The 24,240-nt window shown below is 41.6% G+C and overlaps 1 protein-coding gene across 1 annotated transcript in view; it reads left to right on the plus strand.

The window, feature by feature from the left end:
* The window catches only part of COL5A1 (collagen type V alpha 1 chain), a 385,801-nt gene that overhangs the window by 346,423 nt on the left and 15,138 nt on the right, over nt 1–24,240 (plus strand). Inside the window, 3 exon segments of the mRNA XM_029613239.1 lie at nt 3,696–3,954; nt 5,059–5,171; nt 13,941–14,009. Of these exon segments, the coding sequence (XP_029469099.1) occupies nt 3,696–3,954; nt 5,059–5,171; nt 13,941–14,009 (441 nt within the window).

The following is a 24,240-nucleotide window of genomic DNA, read 5'->3' on the forward strand; positions in this document are numbered from 1 at the left end:
GCAAAGATTAATACTAGTATTTTATAAACTGTACAGCAGTATCCACATAATTTAAAAATACCATTTATTTCTGCTATAAAAGTGCACACGTTTCAATATGCACAAATATTTCTAATACTAAAAAATGCACACTTTCTTGACCCATTTGATAAACATTTGTGTGTATATTTAAAATGCAAAATAATTGTGACACTGCATGAATAAATACCCAGAATTAAACAGGGAGGCAAGTATTTTATACATTATGTGTATATATCATTTTGAAAATACTTGCACATACTTGGACTCACCACTTAGTTGATACCTCCACCAGTTTACCCAGTCCTTCTCCAGTTCAACTAGACCCTCTAGCACTTCACCCTAAACCCCTAACAGTTTACTCAAACCCACTCAAAAATAGCAGACAACAAACAAGTTCGTTTTCTCTAGTATGAGTCAATTAGCAGGTTTAAAAGTGTACAGATAAGTTTGGTAATATGTATAAGGATATTTCTTACAAAATAGCAGCTAGCACATGAATTTCTGAACCCAGCTCTGAAATAGCCCTTGACCACCCCTATCTTCCCCGGTAAAATCTACATACAAAACTGAATATTCAGATTTTCAATGTTTACAAAATAGCATATACACACACATACATGCTACTTCTGAGCGTATGTGCTATTTTAACATGCGGAACCCATTTGAAAATTCACCTTTGAGTATTGAGAACAGTCATTAAGGGAAAGGAGAAAAAAAAGAGAGGGACCTGCATCCCTGAAGATGATGTCAGACCTAATGGACTCTTCCAGTGGGACATCTTCACTTTAAAAGGTAGCAGCAAACCAGTAAATTATAGGGATGTGAATCGGGTGATCGATCGTCTTAACGATCGATTTTGGCTGGGAGGGAGGGAAATCTGATCATCATGGTTTTTGGTTTTTTTAAATCGTAAAAAATCGTAAATCGGGGGAGGGCGGGAAAACCGGCACCCTAAAACCCACCCCGACCCTTTAAAATAAATCCCCCACCCTCCCGAAGCCCCCCAAAATGTTTTAAATTACCTGGGTCCAGTGGGGGGGGGGGTCCCGGCGCGATCTTCCGCTCTCGGGCCACGGCTGCGTTAAAAGAAATGGCGCCGGTGGCCCTTTGCCCTTACCATATGACAGGGCAAAGGTAGCGCCGGTGCCATTTTGGTTCCTGTCACCCGACATCACGAGTGCAGGAGATCGCTCCCTGACCCCCGCTGGACCCCCAGGGACTTTTGGCCAGCTTGGGGGGGGCCTCCTGACCCCCACAAGACTTGCCAAAAGTCCAGCGGGGGTCCGGGAGCGACCTCCTGCACGCGGGCCGTATTGCCAATATTCAAAATGGCGCCGGTGCCATTTTGCCCTCACTATGTCGACATAGTGAGGGCAAAAGTAGCGCCAGCGCCATTTTGAATATTGGCAATACGGCCGGCTCTACTTTTGCCCTCACTATGTCGACATAGTGAGGGCAAAAGTAGCGCCGGCGCCATTTTGAATATTGGCAATACGGCCCGCGTGCAGGAGGTCGCTCCCGGATCCCCGCTGCACTTTTGGCAAGTCTTGTGGGGGTCAGGAGGCCCCCCCCAAGCTGGCCAAAAGTCCCTGGGGGTCCAGCGGGGGTCCGGGAGCGATCTCCTGCATTCGTGATGTCGGGTGACAGGAACCAAAATGGCACCGGCGCTACCTTTGCCCTGTCATATGGTAAGGGCAAAGGGCCACCGGCGCCATTTCTTTTAACGCAGCCGTGGCCCAAGAGCAGGAGATCGCGCCGGGACCCCCCCACTGGACCCCAGGTAATTTAAAGCATTTTGGGGGGCTTCGGGAGGGTGGGGGATTTATTTTAAAGGGTCGGGGTGGGTTTTAGGGTGCAGGTTTTCCCGCCCTCCCCCCTCCCCTGATTTACGATTTTTTGACGATAAATCGGGGGAATTGTTATTGTATCGCGGCTCTAACGATTTTTGACGATTTAAAATATATCTGACGATTGTTTTAAATCGTCAAAAAACGATTCACATCCCTAGTAAATTATGTTACTGTGCAGAGAGAAGTAAGCAATACTTTGTCATCATTTCCAGTATCCTTCTCCGTCACAGTATTTCTGACTTGGGTCTCTTGCCAACATTAGGCCCAATGTAGGCAATTTGCAAATAGTTCTTGACCGGGTAAGATAACCAGCTAAATTTAATTTTACCCAAATATTCAGCTGAATTTAAATGGCTAAGTTTTCAGTTGAATATTTGGCTAAATCTAGCCAGCTAAAAATATGACCGGCCAAATTTAGTGTGGCTGGGCTTCCTCTGCTAAACGTGGCAGGTTAGTGCTGAAAATCTGGCACTAACTGGCTGAGCTCTCTAAAAAAAAGAAATGGTTTTTAAAAAGCCAGGGAACTCTTTACATTTGAAAAAAATTGCCCAGGTCCCCATCTCCTTTCCCCTACTCTCCTGATATTTTAGAAGAAAAAAAAAATAAAAGTGAACCCCAGGGAACTTCACACCCTCTCCCTCACCCTTCCGATCTTAATTTTAAAAAAAGTGATCTCACCAGTCTCATCCCCCCTCTCCCCCACCCTCCTGAAGGTTTGCCTTGTGAAAAAAAAGTAAATTAAATAACCCCCATGGCCAACCATTACCGAGCTCTCTCTCTCTCATCTCCAGCAGGCAACGGTGCCGGGAAGCTCTAAGAACCCCCTGCCTCCCTCTTATCCAAATTAGGATGGGCCGGGAATGTTAGGGCTTCCTGGAAGCCTTGTCTGATGGAGAGGAGAAAGGCCATGGAGCAATTTCATTTCATTATTTTCACAAGACAGAGCTTTGGGAGGATGGGGGAGAGGGACTGAGGCCAGTGGGACCACTTTTTCATTAAGTAGAGATTTTGGAGATGGGGGGCGGGGGGGTCACTTTATTATATTACATAGAGATCGGGATGTGGGGAAGAGAGGCTGAGGCTGGGGATCACTTTTTTATATTAAGTAAAGATTAGGAGGGTGGGAGAGAGAGGATGGGGCTGCCCGGCAAATAATATTTTGTAATTCATGACCAGCCAGACAAGGGGTGGGGGCTGCTTTTTACAGTGCCTAGATTTGTCCAGCCAAGGTAGGCAGCTAGCGCTGGAAATATGTGTTAGCTGCCTAATTTTCTGGACCTGTCCTATCACAGCCCCTAGGCTCACGCAGAATTTGGCCAGCTAAATTTACTGAAATTTAGGTGGATAAATTTATGCTATCTAATTTTTGAAGACTTTGATCTACCTTGCTAAGTCCCTACTTTGCCAGCTAGATCCCATTGAATATTCAACCTTATATGTTTAGTAGCCAGTATCCTTGGCAGATATTATCATTCTCAATAAGGTAATTATTAGCGATCCTTAAATGCACTTTCTGGTGATAGCTCCCCTCCCCCTACCCACCACACATTCATATATAGAAGACCTTGGAAAATTAGCAATTTAAAAAATACATTTATTCTTTCCCCTAGCATATGTATATATTTTGGAACTAATGCAGGAACTGCAAGCATGCATTTCATAAACCTCCAACTCAGGGTTGCCACTAATGCATGACCCAGTTGTATCTGGCACCATAAATAATATTGAATGTTCCTGCCATGACATAGGGCTTTCAAGAATTCTGTCAGTGTTCTTACATCAGTGTAAAAACTCTTTCTAATTGTATGGCATCATTCCTCAAAGGGTCCTCCAGGTGAAGTCATCCAACCATTGCCTATCCAGTCTTCAAAGAGGGCTAAGCGTAACATAGATGCAAGCCAGCTGGTTGACGAAGGCAACACAGACAGTTATATGGATTATGCGGATGGCATGGAAGAAATATTTGGGTCTTTGAACTCTCTGAAACTGGAAATTGAGCAGATGAAGCACCCACTTGGCACTCAAAATAACCCAGCTCGTACCTGCAAGGACTTGCAGCTCTGCCATAAAGACTTCCCAGATGGTGAGTCTTCCAAAAATAAATTGGAGAAATAATTCCCAGCAGACATGCAGTTAATCCCATAAAATCCACTGGGTGGATGCGTGAACATGGCTGCAGTGACAATTTCACTGCAACCAATATTTTCTAACAATTTCCCAAAAGCACCATAATCAGACATTGCACACTGTAGACCCGATATAACGCGGCTTGATATAACATGAGATCGTTTATAATGCGGTCAAAGGTTGGCTCCCAATTTCATCTTTCAAATCTGATAGATTGCCACTTAGCCGGATAAGTCCATATTAGTCTGTCTAAGTGGTACTTAACAGATATTCAGTGCCATGAAGCTGGATAAGCCTATACTTATCCAGCTAAGGGCCGGATTTTCTAAACTACCACGGCTACCTGAATCCCGGCGCAAACGGGGGGCGAAGCAAGGGGCAGGCCGGCTTTTGCACTCAATAGCACCATCGTAAAAGGTGGCGCTATTGGGCGCGCTACTGGCAGTGATAAGGGTTCCTACCTTTTCACCGCCAGCGATGTTTCCGCCGCGTCTGCCCCGGAGCCTCCCCAACTCCTCTCTTCCGACGCCGCCATGACTCCACCCCTATGAAGCTATCGCACACAAAAAGTCCCTTTTCGCATACGATTTCAATAGAAAATGACCCCCTAAGTGGTGATATTCAGCACCACATAGCCAGATTGTCTTTACTTATCCAGCTAAATGGTGCTGAATATAAACTCAGTATAACACGGGTCCACTTATAATGCAGAGCAAATGTTTTGACTCCATTGTTCATGATATATTGGGTCTACAGTGTATATTGTATACTGTAGACACTTTTATATGCTCTACAGTAGCTGCTAATCCCTCTTTCAACCATAATGCCATAGGTCTTTTTGACAGTTCATTCTGAAATCTAGCTAGATGTGCTCATGAACATTAGTCAATATTTGTAAAATGTCAAATAGACTTATTAGGGAAAAGGAGACATTAAATCTACTTCATCTAGTACAGATTTGCCACTCAGTCAAGGGGTGAGGGATGAAAGGAAGTTTGAAAATCCAAGAGTCTCTTCTTTGCTGAAGCCAAAATTGTCTTCTCTTCTCTCCCATATTCAGGTGAATACTGGATTGATCCTAACCAAGGCTGCTCCAGGGACTCTTTCAAAGTTTACTGTAATTTCACAGCTGGTGGAGAGACCTGTATCTTCCCTGATAAGAAGTCTGAAGGGGTATGTTCAGAGATACATTATTTTTCCTTGAAGGTGATAAAACTTCAAATTGCTCAAGAAATGCACATTCTCAAAGCCTCAAAGAAATCCAGTTAAAGCAGGGATAAATTCTAAAGTCTGCATTTTAGCTATCAGTTTAATAACTGAGACACTGATGGCTCAGTGAATGCATATTATTAACCTTACTTATTTCTGTTGGAGGTCTTGCTTTTGTTGAAGTGCACATTTAAATGTTTTCATTTCATTTTGATTTGCATTTCTTTCTTTTCTTTTCTTTTTTGTTTAAAACAACATTGAAAAATTGAAAAATAAAACAAAAAAGGAAGAAGAAAGGCACCTCCTCCTAGAGGAAACAGTGCATCTGAAATTTAGAAACAGAAGGCCACACAGGCTCTGTCTTATCCCTCCGCCAACCTCCTTGCCCCAACTTACCCAATCCATGTGGTCAAAAAGTGCAAACTGGGCAGTAATAATTACCAGTCAATCCTGCCCCATTGGATTTCTAGTTGATAATGGACTGATATGTAGACATAAATTGGATCAGAGAAGGTGGTGAAGGGATAGGGAAAGGTTTGGGGCAGGGCCATTCATTTTTTTTTTAAATTATGGGTGTGTTGGGTTTCTGCGGGAGAGAAGGTGCTTTCGTTTTTAATTGTAATGGCCTTCTCTTTTCAGCGGAAGCTCAGGGCTGGGTTTCTTTTTAAAGAAATAAAACAATTGCATATGAACAAAATCCTATTCATTTTTATTTTGGTTTGTTTTTAAAACAAAATGAAAGAAAATTAATGCATATCCTTAGTTGACAGTCCATGTCATAAAGCTGTAGTTCCTCTATTTTATCTTCAATTTCTAATGAATGGTGAGGTCTCCCTTATCCCTATTCTCGTTGGGCTCAAAAAGTCCCCCTCTTCCAATTGAGAGATTAGATTTGACCCCAATCCATGCTAAAATTAGAGAATGATTGGTGCTTACTTGGCTAAATTTTAAAAGCAATGCATCCATTCCTATTGTATTAGGACAGATTCCATGAAGCTAGAAAACTAACAATTCTGATCTTTGGAACTATGTACAATTACTGCCATGTATTGGTGAAAGAAAAACATTATGGCTAAAAAAAATCTCTTTAAAATGCATTTGGCATGGGTTGAATTTAACGGCAGTATTTATTATTATATATTTTAAAAATTTGTGGGTGGCAAAACCCCAAAGTTGCTGGCCTTGCAGGCAATTAAACTGCTGCAGGCTCCTCAGACACCAATGTGTGTTGGTTGATAGATGGGGAGATTCTCTCTAGGCATGGGATGGGGGAGGGATTCCCTCTCTCCTTCATTCTTCAGCCATAAGGAGATGCCCCCTACCCCACTCTTCAGTCAGAGGGGGCATTCCCCTGGCTCTGCTTCCTCTCTTCAGGACTCTCCTGCAGTTCTACTAGCCAGCTGGTCTCTGGCATAAAAGGGTTGAGAAGCATTGATATTGATTATACAGTCCATACAGAATATGTTATGGATATGTGCATGTTCTTTGCAACTCTACTTTAAGAACCAAAATGAAATACTTTCCAGTTGTTGAGTTGACCCAGTTGGATCGACTGAATGTTAGATCTCTTCTGTGCTCCACTGTGAGAAGGTTCTGTTGGTCTCTCTGCAAAATAAGGAGGGATATCACATTCTGGGCCTGCCTCATCAAGAACTTTTCTCATAGATACTGAATGGGAACATAGTCCTAGGTGAATCTTACCAACATGCCATCACCACCATCACACACACACACACTCACACACACACACACACTCACACTCACACTTCAGCAAAGTCCGAAAAGATTCTCAAAAAGACTCCACACGGAGTCTAATCTAAGCAGCTTCCGTGCAGAGACAGTACAGTCCGTGAACTTTCTCATCCAGTCAGTTCAGAACCTAGTTTCAAGCTACAGCATGAACAACTTTCAGCCGTTGTACAACATGTTAAAACTGCTCATTGTATTTTGAAGAAAATTATTCAAGGGTTTGTATGTCAAACTTCCAGTGGCAAGGATTTGTATTAATCTGTACTATTCTGTTAGTGTAATATCAGATGTCTGAAATATTTGAAGGTAGTTTCAAAGGCAATTTCTTTTCTAACAAAACATGAATTTCTGTGAGGCTTTGGGCCGCCATTGTTTTGGGAGCCAATTAATTTTGCAGTGGTTTCACAGTCATGTAGAACTGGTTTCCATGGCAACAAGGTTCTGCGTTCCATTTTTCAGCTCCAACTGTGTTCTTAAAGGAGAGTTATGAACAAAGTGAAGGATCTCATTAAACAACGGGTGAAAGATCAAACCGGGAAACATTAGAAATTACAAATGAAAGGTACAGGTGGAAGATTATGGCTCGGTGAACTTTAAGGACCTCCATGACAAAGAGATTGAGGGTTATTCAGGGTCAGCTATTTCTTTGTAAGATTGACCTTTGCTTGCTACTGATACTTTAACCACTGTATTTTCTTGAAGAAGCAGGTCCTTTCTTATAGTTCCCCCAGAACTACCATCTTCTGAAAACTAGGAGGTCCATATTTAGTAGGGCAGTTAGTGGACGAGTTATGCAGCTAAGGATAGCATCATATCTTGACCCGTATATTCAGCAAGAGAAACGTCCTGCTTAAAGTTATCTGCCTAACCGGATAGTTTGAAAACCTAACCGGCTATGTTTGAATATAGCTAGTTAGGTTTCTAGGTTATCTGGCCTTGTGTGGCTGGATACCTTGCTACATATCCAGATAGATTCAAAAGATAATCCGGGAAAGTAGCGCTGCAAATATAAGATTAAGGAAGTTGTAAAGGGCCTACGGTGGATTTTTAACCTTCTTTCAATTATATCCTGTTGAGCCATTCACCCCCAACCCACAATCCCCCTTTTAAATTTAATCAAACTTGTGCATGGTCAGCAGGTAGCACCCCCCCTCCCCCCAGCCCCTTCCCCGAAGCAATCAGAAATGTTCTCTCGCCCTAGCTTAATGAAGCTAGGATGAGAGAACATTGTAGAAATCTCATCTTTATGTGACTTTCCTCACTCTAAATCACGTCAAATATTCAGTGATGTGTGATCCAAGATGGTGACATGCAGTGAGTAGGGACACGTTGGAGCTCTACTGCACTTTGGACTTACCTGTTTTCCTAACCCAATGCCGCCAAAAAGGAAGGGAAAGATAAGGGTTTACCCTTCAAACCCTCCTCCATCGCCAATTATGCAGCAAGAAATCACACGATTTCTAAACTCGACAACTACAATCCCGCGAGTTGAGGAACCCATTGTGCCAGGAGCGGAGAGAGCCGTCCTGACACCGGAGGAAACTTCGCTGAGTCCAGACCTAAGACAGCCGCCGACGCAGAGACCAGGGCTGTTGTTGCAGCATGGACTGCTGAGTGAGAGCACTGCTTCTGGGGCAGCAGAGCAGATATCGCCAACGAGTGCTGTTAATACAGCGTTTTTAGCAGCGGGTGTCCCGGAGGACCCAACTGGCAAGAGAAGTTCGAGACCTGGGCTGGAAGAAGAGACTCTGGGGGTAAGTACACCTGGGAATAACCTGCATATATCCCAAGAATCCCCCCCCCCAGAGTTTAAATTCCTAGTGATTCCAAGCCGCCCTGAAAACATCACAATGGTTGAGCTATGGGACTTAATGGCAGGAATGGCTAATGCCATGAACAATTTAAGTGCAAAGGTTGAGAGTTTGGTGACCCAAAATACTCAATTTTCAACTTTACTACAAAAGCTAAGGAAATAAAAAAACCTTAATTTCAAGGCTTCTGTGGCAAAAGACCGAAATGCAATAGCTAGGAGAGTGGAAATGCTGGAAAATGCTTCACGGCACTTGAATGTTAGAATTTTGAATATCCCCAGAATTATTGGAGAAACCCCTTTTGCCACTTTGAAAAAATTCTTTCAGGAGATTTTAGGTTTTGAAGATGGGAATTCTCCAGCCATAAATAAATGTTATTTCCTTCCTAATGCAAGGACAATGACAACAGCAAACAGATTAAACCTACAAGAAAATCTTACAGAAATTATTGAGAACTCTTCTATTGAAATATTGGATAGAAACACTTTGTTGGTTTCATTAATCTCAACCGCAGATGTCCAAAATGTATTGAAAAATTACTTCAGAAAATTTCCTATTTCCTTTTTCAATGAAAATATAAAGATATTTCCAGAACTATCTTCAACCACAAAATCTAAGTGTAGAGCTTTTTTAGCACTACGACAACAAGCAATTTCCTTGGGGGTAGATTTTAGAAGCCCTGCGCGTGTAAATCCTGCCGGATTTACGTGCGCAGGGCACTCACACGCCGGCGCGCCTATTTTGCATAGGCCGCCGGCACGCGCAAAGCCCCGGGACACGCGTAAGTCCCAGGGCTTCGTAAAAGGGGCGGGAGGGGACGTGTCCGGGGGGCGTCTCGGCAGTCCGGGGGGGTGTGTCCAGGGTCAGGGGGCGGTCCGAGGCTGGTCCGGGGGCGTGGTGATGGTTCATGAGCGGGGCCAGGAGGGCGGTCCCGAGTCCCCCGGCACTGTGGCCTGTGCCGGGGGATGGCGAGGCGGCGTGCACAAGTTACGCCTGCCTCAAGCCCTCTGAGGCTCGCTGACCCCGGATTTTATAAGATACGCGCGAACAAAAGTATGCGTGCGCATACTTTTTTAAGATCTACCCCTTGGGTTTAACTTCAAATTAAAATTTCCTTGTAAATGTGTGTTGAGGAAGGGAGAGGAAGTGAATATATTTTTTGATGCAGAACAAGTAAAAAATTTTCTGGCATCAAAACCTCCTGCCACTTCTTCTCCCATAGTTAATTAATTAAATATTGATTAGTTGGAAGTCGTGATAAGCCTTTTGTTTAAAATATTGCTTTGTTATATTTCTCTGTAATTCTCTGGATCACCTAAATTTATTATATTGGGTTTTTTTTGGTTAAAGGAAAGGTTTTCCTAAGAGTGAATTATATTCATGTTTTCTTTGTTGATAAATAATTGATATTTGAATATCTTTCCATGTTTTCTGTCTTGCAAAATTTAGTTTTTGTAATTGTGATAAAATTGATAAATAAAGAATTAAAAAAAAATATTCAGTGATGTGTAATGTGCTATTCGTACTTCTCACTGTACATGTCAAACTGGCCCCAAAATCCTAGACCACCACCAAAACCTCACCTCGAGTTACTAGCAGGCCCTCCTATAGTGGTATAAATAGTTGACTACTAGGTGTACCACCCCACAGTCTGTCTCTCTTTCTCTTCCCCCTCCGCCCGAAATGGAATTCGTGATATATATCATGCATTCCATTTTGAGCATATCACACAGCTTAACGCCAGGATAAAGGATGTAGTTATTTCTGGCCTTAAAAAGGTGCAATAGCGTGTGTTACACTATCGCACACTGCAATAATGCCTCATTTAAATAGATGCTCCCCTTTGAATAAATTCCAAAAACTTGCATTCGCTCCCCGTGTTGCGATAAATATCGCATGTGTTATGGCATTAGGGCCCTAATGCCCATGATAACAGACTAACACATTTTGATAAATGACCCTGTTAGCCGGATATAACTGACATTTGGCTAAGTTGGTAGGGTAATTAAACCCTGCCCAAACATGCCCCAAAAAGCCTCTTTTTTATCCAGCTAAATTATAGCTAGATATTGACTTATCCGGCTTTAATTTAGCTGGAGAAGTGCTGAATATATCTAGTTTGCCATTTAGATGGAAAACTTGTGAGTTATCCATCTAAATGGCTTTTGAATATTGACCACTAGCATTTCAGTGGTACCATACCAGTATGGCAGGTCTCCAGTGTTTAGTGTAACCCTGCTACCAGAACGTAGGCTAATCATCGGATACCTTAGCTATAGTGTGAGTACAAACGTTTCTTCACATTTAGTACCCTGCCTCTTCTGTTCCCACTCATTGATGTTTACTCCCTGTACTATTGTGGGGAAGGAGAGGACTAGTGGTTAGAGCAAATGGGCTGAGTGCCAGAGTTCAAATTCTTTTTCCTTCCATGGATGTCATTCATAGAGGTTTTGATTTGGGTACATCATATTTACTAATTCTTCTAGACATCAGCTCCGCCTTTGACTCTGAATCACGACATCCTCCTCTCTCGACTCTCAGATATTGGGCTTTCTGGCATTGTCCTTTTCTGATTTAGGTCCTATCTCACCGACAGGACACAGCAGTTAAGAATAGCCTGTAGCATTTTGGGCCGGTCGTGGCAATTGGAACGGCCAAGGAAGAGAGCAAGGCTTGGCTGTTCTGGTTAGGAACAAAGGTTTATTTACAGGAGTTCAAAGAAGCAGCAAAAGAAAACAGTAGCTCACCTCGCTTTAACCATCCAAAGCAGTTATACATACACTGTATGTGCATACCATGGACTCAAAGCAGCTCCTGGGGGCCTTCCTAACCCTTCTGGGTCCTGATCATTTATACCATGGATGGTGAACTCCAGTCCTCGAGGGATGCAAACAGGCCAGGTTTTCAGGATATCCACAATCAGCAGGCATGAGAAAGATTTGCATCCAGTGGATGCAGTGCATACAGATCTTTCTCATGCATATTCATTGTGAATATCCTGAAAATCTGGCCTGTTTGTGGCCCTCGAGGGCTGGAGTTTGCCATCCCTGCTCTATGCTGTTAGGAAGGGATCCTCCCGGGATCCAGAATCCTTTGTGGGTCGATGCCTTAAGGTGGACCGGGTAGATGGCTTTAGCCTGTGTTTTAAGGTAGTTTGAGGGAGACTTTTGTATGCTTCCTCACATAGCCAATGAATCCTCCTCTTGGTTCCCCATCACAACTGATATCCCACAGAGCTCAACACCCCATCCCGTCTTTTGTCTACTCTCAGTCTATCATACCGAATTTATGCAGATGATATCCAGTTTTTCTTTCCTATCAAAATGACATGGTCATTCACTTGCCAGTTTGTTTCCCTCTGCCTTTCTTCTGTTAGAACATGGCTAACTTATAACAGACTAGCATTCAATCTAAAAAAAAAAAAAACCCCATGAAATTATGTTCTTAGGGCATAATATCCCAGATAACACCCCAACATCACTATACTTTGATGGTCAATCATACCAATTTCCAAAACTGCCCACAATCTCGGTATATTGCTGGATTCCACCCTCTCCATGTGTGCCTATGTGAAGGCGGTTGTAAGCTCCTCATTTTTTTCAAACTGCCATCTTCTTCGACATCTCTAGCCTCTGTTAGAAGCCTATGCATTTAGGACTCTGCAATCATTACTTATCTAGGTTATCGTAATGCTTTATACTCCGGCTTTCCTTACCCTACTCTTAGGCCCCTCCAAATAGTCCAAAACTTCGCTGCACTGCTCATTACTGGTACCAAGAGGTGAGAAAAAAATCACACCAATTCTTGGCTGTCCATTCAGTTTTGAATTCAGTATAAACCTACATTTATAATACATATCCTCATACATTATTTTACCTCCCCATGCAACATCCTCAGATTTTACACTCCAAGGAGATCACTCTGTTCTGTTTCTCATTCCCTTCTGGAAATCTGCTCCCTCTGCTCTGCCAGATTGGCAATGAGTATTCTCTCTTGCCAGCTCAACTCTTTGGAAGTCCCTTCCGCAAACCTTACGCACTCTGAATGACTCGAAAGAATTCAAGTCGCACCTGTTTGTTGCCGCTTTCACCCTTGGATACATGGCCAACTAGGCATCTTTGCCAAGTGATAGCCTCTCTGTCATGTGCCCTCTGTCAATGCCCAATTGGTATGTGATAATGCAGTCCTATGATCTGTTGTTTTATTATGTATTGGCTGTTTTGTTTAAAACCTTGTGTGTGTAACCATATTACCCACTCCAAAGTTTGGAAGGGTATGGGCTAAACATAATTTTAAATAAATAAATAGATAATAAGGCCGTAAACTGCCTTGAGCATCATTTGGAAAGGCAGGCTAAAAATGCAAAACTTATTAATTACTTTTCTCTAACTACACATGCAAAATAAAGTGTGTCCAGTTTCACTGTGCTGAAGTTGCATCTGCATTTCATCCAGGCTAGTAGTTTAGTTGCATGTCCAACTGGAAATTTTAGTGACCGTACTTAGGAATTCTAATTTGCAAATACCTCTCCTGTGGCCCTTCAAATTTACCTGTAAAGGCAAGGTTTGGGGCACTGAGGTAAACCTTTCTTAAAAATATACAGTACCCCCTTCTTTAATGTTCCCACTTTATTCAAAAAATATATTTTTAAGTTCAGTAAAGGAAAATACATTAATATGGATGGTAGCTTGGTAGCTTAATATGAAATTTCTGATTTGTGTTCCTTGACAATACTGAATTTAAATGTTGTATACATGGATTATAAAACCCAACTGCCTTTCCATTTCAGAACATAAATTTTAGTAACACCATTGGGGAAGGAAAATTCATCATTTCTGGTGCTTAAGTCATTGCAATACCCTGGTAGTCAGTGAAATGGTGAAACTTCAGTTTGCTAATCCACAGTTTGAGTTTTATGAGTAGGGTATTTTAATGCTTTGTGTTGAACGAAAGCTGAACACTTTAAGTAAGTATTTACGAGAGCATGCTGCTGAGTGTAACCTTGTTCTCTTTGTCTGTTTCCTCTCCACCCCTTACCTTTCACAATTTAGGCTAGAATCACTTCCTGGCCAAAGGAGAACCCAGGCTCATGGTTCAGTGAATTCAAGCGTGGTAAACTGGTAAGATCTAAACCCCAGCTTCTGGTTTCTTTAACACGTGTCATATTTTACAGAATAAACTGGCCCGCTGGCCCAAAGAGGTGCCTGGTACATGGTATAGTCATTACAAGCGAGGTTCCCTGGTAAGTGGCTAACCCAGCCTCCAGTCTCAATCGGAGCACATTGGTACCTTCTGCTTTGGTCATGGCCAAATATATGTCACCCTGCATGTCTGACTAATCCTCGTCTTTGGAAATACTGTCACGGCACCAAAGAGAAATAAAAAACATTTAAGGTGGAATGAGGAATAAAACTAAATCCTGCTAAATTTTGGAAGCCACTTATTTGCAGAGGAAGTTAGGTCTGTAGAAGGTAGAAGGTGGTTGTCCTAATTAAGTGGCTCTGATCAATAGAGTCTGAAGAAAGTATTTATCTTAATATCAAAAGCAGGCCTAGAATAGAAGTCTGCAACATATATTTCAAGTTAAAACTGCTCATATACATTGCTCAGGCAAGTTCTTATTTTTAGGAACAGACCTATGCATTAGTGTAAATGAATAGATCAGTAGTAGACTGCCCATAAAGATACAGTGGTGGGGAAGGACTGCTAATCCAATTAGGCAGTCCATGAAGTTAGCATGTGGCACATTTAAAACTAATCGGAGAAAGTTATTTTTCACTCAACGCACAATTAAACTCTGGAATTTGTTGCCAGAGGATGTGGTTAGTGCAGTTAGTATAGCTGTGTTTAAAAAAGGACTGGATAAGTTCTTGGAGGAGAAGTCCATTACCTGCTATTAAGTTGACTTAGAGAATAGCCACTGCCATTAGCAATGGTTACTAGAGATGTGAATCGGAACCAGAATCGGTTCGGATTTCAGTTCCGATTCACATCTCTAATGGTTACATGGAATAGACTTAGTTTTTGGGTACTTGCCAGGTTCTTATGGCCTGGATTGGCCTCTGTTGGAAACAGGATGCTGGGCTTGATGGACCCTTGGTCTGACCCAGTATGGCATGTTCTTATGTTCTTAGATAGCTCTAGAGATACAGATTTCTTAGTTTAGAAGGTACCAGCACAGCTGATAAGATCATTGTTCCCCTCTAGAAGACACTTATGGTTTCATCTTCACCAGGGCATTACTGCAACCTCTTTATAGAGCCCCCAAGTAGGGTGCGTGGTCCTGTTTTGAGAACAGGAAAAACATGGCTGCAGGTGGGTGCTTTTAGTGGGAGCCAAGGTACCTCCCAAACTTGCTTTATGGAATCAATTATACATCAACTCCTAAAACTTCCACCTTAAAATATGCCTGCTATTCTTATGTCACACTGAATGGCACAAGGCACCAAGCTCTGTCTTTTGCTGTCTTGCATTCTACCCCATAGAAGCCATAGCTATGGTGGCTTTAAATGTGCCCTCAACAGTGAGTTCTGCTCTTCTGCACTGGAGACAGCTTAGAGCAGAAATGTTATCTTAGCATCCAATGTTCTACATCAGAAAGCAGCAGTACAACCGTTAATTTTATTTTGAACAACTCAGTTGGAATGTGCCCTTTTTGAAAATGTTTATTTCATTCCTAAGGTAAAGTATTTGAAATTTGTAAAAACTCCTTTTTTTTTTTTTTTTTTTTTTAAATCACCACCACCATCCTAGAGCTAAGTAAACTAGGGTATCAACTCCCCAACACTGTTCATCATCAAAGTTTACAGGCCTGCCATAATGTATCCAAAATTTGAATAAAGCATCAGATGTAGAATGGCCTGCGGGAAGGAGATTTTTTATTTTTATTTTTTAATAGATGACATAGAAACCCAGAGGCATCCCTTTCATTCCAGAAACATGGCATGACATCTTTAATTTATTAATATGAAAAGAAAAAAATCTAAATAGACCCAGGACCAATAGTAATAAGACGGGGCAAGAAATTAATTGATATTTTTGAGGAATGTAGGTTGTACTGTTGCTTTAATTTTGGAACAGATCTCTCTCTCTCTCTCTCTCTCTCTCTCTCTCTCTCTCTCTCTCTCTCTCTCTCTCTTTAATTACTTTATCAGCCTAATCCAGTCAAAATGTCAAGGGCTTGTGCTTGTGATTTCTAAACTAGCAGAAGCCCTGAGAATACTGTGCTACCATTATTTTGAGAGGTGGCTATGGATTTGCATTTCATCTTAAAAACTAGGCTGGTAACAGCTATAAGAAATTTAAAATAATTTAAAAATGTACATGTTAAAAACATTCTAACTAAAACAGATTTTGATACTGTTGTATTTGCTGGGCACAGGCAATAATTGTGCAGTAGTAGCAGTCATTACATGGCGACTCCTCTGTTCTCAGTTGAGTACAATGCATGCCGTGTAATTACAGTGAAACTACAGCATCGGGGTCCAGTAATCTTCCAAAATGAAATGCTTTCCTAAGGAATATTTGAACTATGAGGCAATTTCATATGTAATAGCCCTATAAACTAAAATATACTGCATATATACATATAAATTATGAGATGTTTGAAAGGAATTTCCATAATTATTGTCAAACCATACATATTATAAGATGAAAATGCTTAGTCAATATTCAGAAATAAAAGCGACTGTAAATCCAAGCAACACATCTTTGTACTAGTTAATGAGCTTGAGTAGAGGTACCACCGAGAAAGTATACAGGAGCAGCTTACTACCAGGAATGCATGGCTGAAGTGTCCAATACCAGCTGAAATATCTAGTGCTGGATAGTCGGCCTGGCTTTTGGATGCCATTCCTTCATAGCAGTGGCTGCCTTTCTTCTCTTGCTTTGCATGTCTTCTTTCCAGTGGTCAGTCATGTTTAACTCTCAGGAGGAAGGCACGCTGGGATCCTGACAACTGGTTGGTATGTTCCTATTTGATAATCTCATAATAATGATTATGGTTAGGTTTTCAACTTGTTCCAGGAAAGCTACCAATGGGCATTTAATATCAGGTCAGGTGACATTACTACAAGAACAGGTGAGGTTTTTCAGGTATCACACATAGTATTAAGTATGTTGCTGGTACATCCATCCCTGTATTGGCTTTATTAACCATGGATACGTTACATAAAAATGAGTGGTGTTATAATTATTTAAACACACCTGTGGTGGTTTTATCCAGAGCACCATTATACAAAGATGCATCATGCAACAGAGACATGAACAGAACATGGAACACGATAGAGCACAATAGACAAAGCTATATTACCAAAGAAAGTACATCAAATATTTACATGCAAGATGAGTTTTTAGCCATTTTCTACATGTGCTGCGGAGATCAGGATGTACATACCATATGGGGGACAATGCCAGTAGTACAGAGGTACCAACAAGTGAAAGGTCCTAATATGTAAAAGGTCACAAAGTGAATTGGAAGCCAATAGAAGAAGGGTATTCTATGAGTTATGGATGCTAAAAATTATTGAACCAGAGACTGAAGTTATACCAGAGTCAGTTTAAGTTTGATTTAATCCAGGAATACAGTAGGATAAAAAAAGGTTTAACTCTATCTATTCAGGAGTTAGAATTGCAGTGGTCTGCAAATCTGATGATAGATTGAGGAATACCAGCAAATGATGGTACGTTGGATTCAACTAAACTAGACAAATTGGTCTCATGTAGGTTTCGCTGTAGATGCTTCATGTCTTTCTTAATTTTGGAGGTATGTACAGGGGAGGGGGAATACAGAAGAGAACATGCACTAAGAGCACAGGAACTTTGCATACATTAGAAAACTTGTACATAGTTCCCGCATGTTTCTTCTCATACATGTACTGTAAATCAGTTAGAACACCTTTGCAAATGTGTTTGCTATATGAAAATAATATGAGAACATTCTTTCTACAAGACTATTTTTTCAAAGACCTAACTGGTTGTTTCCTATGTAAATACTGAACAAGGTAATCATTCTTCAAAATGGCAAGACCTCTGTGGCCATGGGCACCAGTCGCAGTTCCACAGAATTTAATGAATAGCACTGCACTGCTATATAATCCAGTGATTAGTGCACATCAGGATGCCCAGGTTTAATTTCCTTTATCTAGCAGTCAATGTTTGACTTTGAGAAAATCACTTAATCTTCCTGTGCTCAGACTATCACCTTTTTGGTCCAAGACCCAGTCGATATGACACTGTGCACCCTGACAAGGCTATATAAGTAATTTCAGAGCAACATCTTCTGAGCCATGTAGTCCTTGCTGTAGATACAATTTGTGGTGCAACGACAAAGAATATTCTTGGGAAGCTAAAAACACCTTTCTGCAAGAAAACATTCAAAATGTACTCTGCACGCACTGAGGTTCTCGGGAAGCAAGTGGAAGATGCAGAAGTATTAGTGTTCATCTACTGTTCCCATTTTTAATCGCTTTTTTTTTTTATTGTAAGTACAGTGCAGCTTTAAGCTCAGGTGTGAAAATGTGTCTGGTTCTACCTATAAACTAACTTCTGAAACACTCTACATGGAAATGGCAAAAGGAGAAGACACATACAGTCGCCAAGAGCGGAAACATTACACACCCACCCAATTACTTCTGTAAAAGGAGCTGCAAATGTTTCACCAAGGGTTCCTGAAAGCATTCTTCTAAAATTACTAGCAAAATGAATTGCATTGCATTTTGTGCTATTAATCCCGCACCGCCACTGGCATCAGAATTAGAAAGCTTGCTAAGTTCATCTCACAGATACAGATCTGAACTCATCTGCTCTTCACAGTCACTGACCGTCAATTCATTACCAAGCCTAATATCGTTTTTTTTAATTGCATTTAAGTCCCTCTAGAGCATGTACCATAGTAATTTTCCCTAGTTTTAATTAAAGCAGTAGTGATCCATTTCGGAAGGCCTCACTGGTCAGATAGGCAGAAGGTTCCCACTAAAGTGATTAAAGCAGACAGCTAGAGATGTGCAAACTTTTAAATCTAAATTTGCAAACAACTTCATCAGACCCTCAAGAAGTTTATGTGTTTGTCGAATTTCTTAAAAAAAAAAAAAAAATCCCAGTGTGGATTCTTGGAATTGCTGAATCTGCATTTAAGTTCAAGCAGGTTTTCCTGATTTGAGGAATCCATAGTGGGCTGATTTGACACAAAGTCCTGAAAATCGGTAAATGAACATTGAATATCGAATTTTGCTCACATTTGCTGAGCAGACATTTTTATACCTACTGTATTTCCCCAGTTAACCTGGAGAAAAATTTGAAAATTTCATTGAATTCAAACCAGGCTGGGGACTTCCGGGTATGGTGTCAGGCTGAGCGGAGGTCGAGTATAGGTTCTCCAGGACATCTCCTCCATAATCGCCTTACCTTCTGGTTTTTTCCTGATCCTGTTTTGTTTTGATCACAGTGCACAGTTTTTATGCACGGCAGCAAAGACGTTTTTTTAAGCTAGATGGCTGTTCCCACCGGGTATATGAGCTGTAAAGTGGTCCGCGGCGCGCAGGACAAGAAGACCGGCGACCCTAAAATGGCAGCACTGGCAGAGAGAGACAAGATGCTGGCAGCAATCTCAGAAGAGGCTGTACTTCAAATCTCTAACAGTGTTACTGCTGCTCTTGATGAAAATTCAGACTGCCATGGATGAAATTAAGGGCAGCTTGGAGGGCCAATCTAAACGTTTGGATTCCGCAGACAACGCATTTCCACACAGGAAGACAGGCTGCTTGAGGCGGAATGCCATATTGCTGATCTCACCAGCAAAAATGCGACCCTTCTCGAACACTTGGGAGGGCCAGGAAACTTGCAATCGCTGGAAGAATGTAAAAATCATTGGCCTACCCGAGTCGCTACCAAAAGATGAGCTATATCTGTTTATGGAAAATGGCTGCCTGAGCACTTGAGCCTGGAGATCTCCCATGATCGACTCCGCTGTGAGCGTGTACAGCATTTGGGGCCGCAGCAAGCCAGGGATGCCTGTCATGGCGAGAAATCTTAATTGGTCCCAAAAAACAATGCTTATGCGAGTCTTTCGTCAGTGACCTGTGGAATATCAAGGGCATATGATTTTGCTGTTTAATGGTTTCTCTGCTCAAGTCTGTGCAACGGCGAGAAATGTCATTTGCCTGCTCTGAATTATATCGCAGAGGGATCCATTTCGCATTCATATTCCCTGCAAAACTGCATGTGATCACAATAATAAGTCTTTTTATTTATTTTTTTTTTGCCACTAAGGAGGAAGCTGCCGCCTTCTTGGCTACTCTGAACTGACTTTTATGTGCTATCCATTATATAACAGGTTTCATCAGCTGCCTTTTTCTTCTCTTTTTTATTTATTTTTTTTCTTTTGAGGTTTGCTCTGGAGCTTTCAGGGGCTCTTAACATGGAGGATCTGCACAATCCTCTATTTTGTTCCATCATGGTGATACCCAGCTTGCGTTTGTTTTTTGTTATCAATGCACAGGCTGGAGGTTTTGTACATTTTCTGCCTTTTTGGGCTCCGAGTTTATACTCTCCAGGGTCCACTCCCTGGCTTTTGAATGTTTCTCTGGTTTTTTTTTTTTTTTTTTGGTAATCTTTCCCTGGTTTTTCTCCTTTGTTGGTGCCAGTAGGAATGCGCTATTGATGTTTTTATTGTTATCTACTTATGAGGTTCCTTTTTGGCCAGTTGCCTGGGGTCTTTGCCCTATTGCTTTACTATTTCTGTAAGGCTATAGACTTGCCATGGCATTTGTTTGCCTCTTTTTTAGGGAGGAGATGATGAATGGGCCCCCTCCCCAGAAGTCGTTCCTTTATACGTAGTACTGGGAAGGGTGTTGTTTTTGCCCTTTAGGAGCCTTAGGAGTTTTTGTTTTTTCCTGGCTTTTAATGTTTGGTGTATAGCCGTGTGTTTGAATGAAGATGTGTGGGTGTGTGAGTGTGTGGGGATCTGGGGATTCAGCTTGTTGGGGGTGAAACCGGACATCTTATAACATGGTGGTTCCTATCTTGGTGAGTCACAAAGGCTGTGGAACTTTGGGGGCCTAGGTTAGGGGGTTCCTTGAAGTTTTGCTCTATTCTCTGTTTGCCCCACGAGGGGCCCTCTGTTCTGTTTTGCTTATATCCAGCCCTGATAAGGGTTAAAGTCTCTTCTTTAAACACCGCTGGGATCCACTCTCCAGTGAAAAGGAAGAAGATATTAAATCTGTTTAAGAACCTGCAGACGAACACAGGAAGCTGAAGCGTGAATGTGGGTCAATGTATATCTTCTTCTTTCTCTAGCCGGAAACGGGGGTTTGCCATCCTCATTCATAAGCAACTGCCATTTCAGATTGAGCGCCATTTCCAGGATCAGGAGGGTAGATATGTTAAAGTAGTGGGTACCCTGCACCAACATAAAGTTGTGCTCTGCAACATATATGCGCCAAACATGTACTCGTATGATTTCTTTACTAATTTGGTGGGTATTCTGCTCTCTTTCCCAGATTATAAACTTGTGGTTGGTAGGGACTTCTATATTGTGGCCGATAAGAGGTTTGATTGCAAGCCTGCTAAAAGGCCTGAACCTCAGGATTGCACTCTAGGGGTGAATTATATATGTGCGGAACTCAGATTGTTGGATATTTGGAGGGTCCTACACCCTGGAGAGCAAGACTACACTTTCTATTCAAACCTGCACAAATTCTATTCCAGGATAGATTATCTCTTGGTGTCTGGGGGTTTGTTTTTCTTGGTAAGGAAATCTACGATTGGGTCTATTTTTATCTCCGATCATGCTCCGATATCTGTGGGCATGAGTTTGGGAAACTCTCAACACTCTCCTTTCTCATAGTGGATGAACCCTGAACTTTATCTGGATGATTCATTCCATACATTTTTGAAGGATAAATAGGATGAATATGTAGAGACCAATTCGTCTCCAGTTATTTCTCCATCCCTGCTGTGGGAGGCTGGTAAGGCAGTACATCGCGGCCACATCATTGCTTATGTTGCCAAGGTTAATAGCGTCTGCAGTGCTGCTATTTTGAAACTTACTTTGGCTCTGAATGCGGCTCAGTCTCAACATGTTAATGATTTATCTAACCATTCTAAGTCCAAGGTTAACCAGGTGCGAGCTACCTTGAACCACCTTCTACATCAGAGGGCAATGAAATCCTTGAGCTACTTTCAATATAAATTATACCGCTTCAGGAACAAGTCTAGCAAGCTCTTAGCAAATTTAGTGGATAATCGATGATCTTGCTCAAGCATAGTAGGTATCTGAGACAGGGTGGGTAATTGTAAACATCGGCTCTCTGACTTTATGGACCATTTTCTGGAGTATTATGGGGAGCTCTATGGTTCCAAAGGCATGACACCTCCGTTCAGGAGTCTTTTTTTTCAGGTTTTCCTTGGCCTAAGATTTCACAGGACATGAAGACCAAACTTTATTCCCCCATCCGTGATGGCAAAATATTCTTTGTTATTCAAGGGCTAAAGTTAGGGAAGGCTGCAGGGATAGATGGCCTCGGTTCAGAATTCTATAAGATTTTGAAGTTCCCAGTACTACCTGTGCTGACCAACTTTTACAATGATCTTACCCTCTCTGGTTCATTAGCATCTTTTATGAATCAATCAGTTATTGTTGTTTTATCATAAAAAAGGCAGAGACCCCATAGAGGTGGGGTCGTATCACCCCATTTCACTCATTAACGTGGACATGAAGATACTGGTGGCTAGGTTGTCCCCTCTCTCCCCTTTTATTTATTCTGGCAATTGAACCATTGGCAATACAGTTACGAAGAGATGTGGTATTCGAGGGCCTCTCGATTGGTAAACATCTTATGAAAATCGCTATGTTCGTGGATGATATTCTTTTGTTTGTGGACCGTGTGCGGGACAGCATACCTAGGATTATTGGCCTGTTCTCCCAGTTTCGCCAGATAACAGGTTTAAAAATCAATTTTGCTAAGTCAGAGGCCCTAGCAGTAGACCATGGTTTGGCTCTGTCTTAGGGGGGGCCACTTTCCCCTCACATGGGTGCCCAATAAAATTAAATATTTGGGAATGTGGATCCCCAGGGACTTGACTTCTGTATATGAACTCAGTATTTGAGACTTAATCCTGTCTGTTCAGGAGACGTTGAGGTTATGGCAATCTCTACTGTTATAATTCTTTGGTAGAATTGCGCTTTTGAAGAAGGTGATCATACTTAAGATCTTATATAAACTGCAGGTGCTTCCCTATTGGCTCACAATATTAAACTACTACAATCTGCATTTCTTACCTTTATTCGGAATGGTAAGGGGGCTAGGATTAATCTAGCTAAACTTATTGGGGCTAGGGTGTTTGGGAGCCTAAACTTTCCAAACCTATGTTTTTTTAATGCTGCTTGACAGTTGTGTTTCATCAGAGAGTGGATCACTGGCAGGTCTGTTTTTTGTGAACCTGGCCTCATGGATAATATTCTGTTTCCTTGGTCTCTGCTGTATCTCATCCATTCCACTGATCGAGAAGTTCGCAGTCTGCTCTCTGTTCACCTCTTCTTTTCTACCCCTGTGTGACTGTCGGTGTGTGTTGTGATGTGTTTCAGGTGTGTGCAGAGGTTTTCTTATTTGTAGGGATTAAAATGGAAAGGAGGAGCAGTTCCTTGCTCTGTTATTTTATTTGACCAGCAGGGTGATGTCTTTATGTGCCCATATCTGTTTATATTGTACGTGTTCTTGCTTGCTGTGTAATGTACTCTTTTCCTTTTGTCAATAAAAATCATTTTGCAAAAAAAAAAAAAAAAAAACCAACCAAGAATTCAAACCAGACTGAAATTCATTTGGTTTGAGCTCAACCTTGAATTTTCCACAAGTCAACTTCAGTTTGAAAAGGGAACATAGGATAATCCAACCCAGGCAAATTAACTACCTTCTTATTTAAATTACTTTATTGTATGTACCTGCACCTGCATATTTATATCTAGATAATAAACAGACCTCTTTCTGGTCATTGAGGATCAGAGTTGGTATTCCCTGAATTAAAAGTCCAAGGCGAAAATGAGCTAAGCTTGAATACATTGCTCATCATTGCCTTGTAAGATGTTTACTTGACCCTCCAAAAATCTTCTTTGGCTTAAGAGATGTTTTCAGAACTTCTCTTTAGGTAATGGCAAGAAAGGCTGTTGGCTGAGCAACTCTACTGGTGGTATTCAAGACTAGATTAACAGCAGAGCTCTCCTATCCTGAAGAAGGATGTTTTCATAGAATACTGTGATTGGTTGAGACTTGAAGGCAAGGTTAATCACGTACATCATTTAGTTGGCCAACATTCTGAATATTTTGCCATTGTTTGTCCAATCATAATGCACAATGTTCAGCATTCCCCCTCCAGGTATATTGTTAAATGACAATGACTAATGAATAGGACATTAAATTATACACTTATAATTATTGCCCTATCTGGGGAAGCTTGAGGTTTGGGCCCTTAACACAAAT

The sequence above is a fragment of the Rhinatrema bivittatum genome, chromosome 8 (genome assembly GCF_901001135.1).
Source record: "Rhinatrema bivittatum chromosome 8, aRhiBiv1.1, whole genome shotgun sequence".
NCBI classification, from domain to species: domain Eukaryota; kingdom Metazoa; phylum Chordata; class Amphibia; order Gymnophiona; family Rhinatrematidae; genus Rhinatrema; species Rhinatrema bivittatum.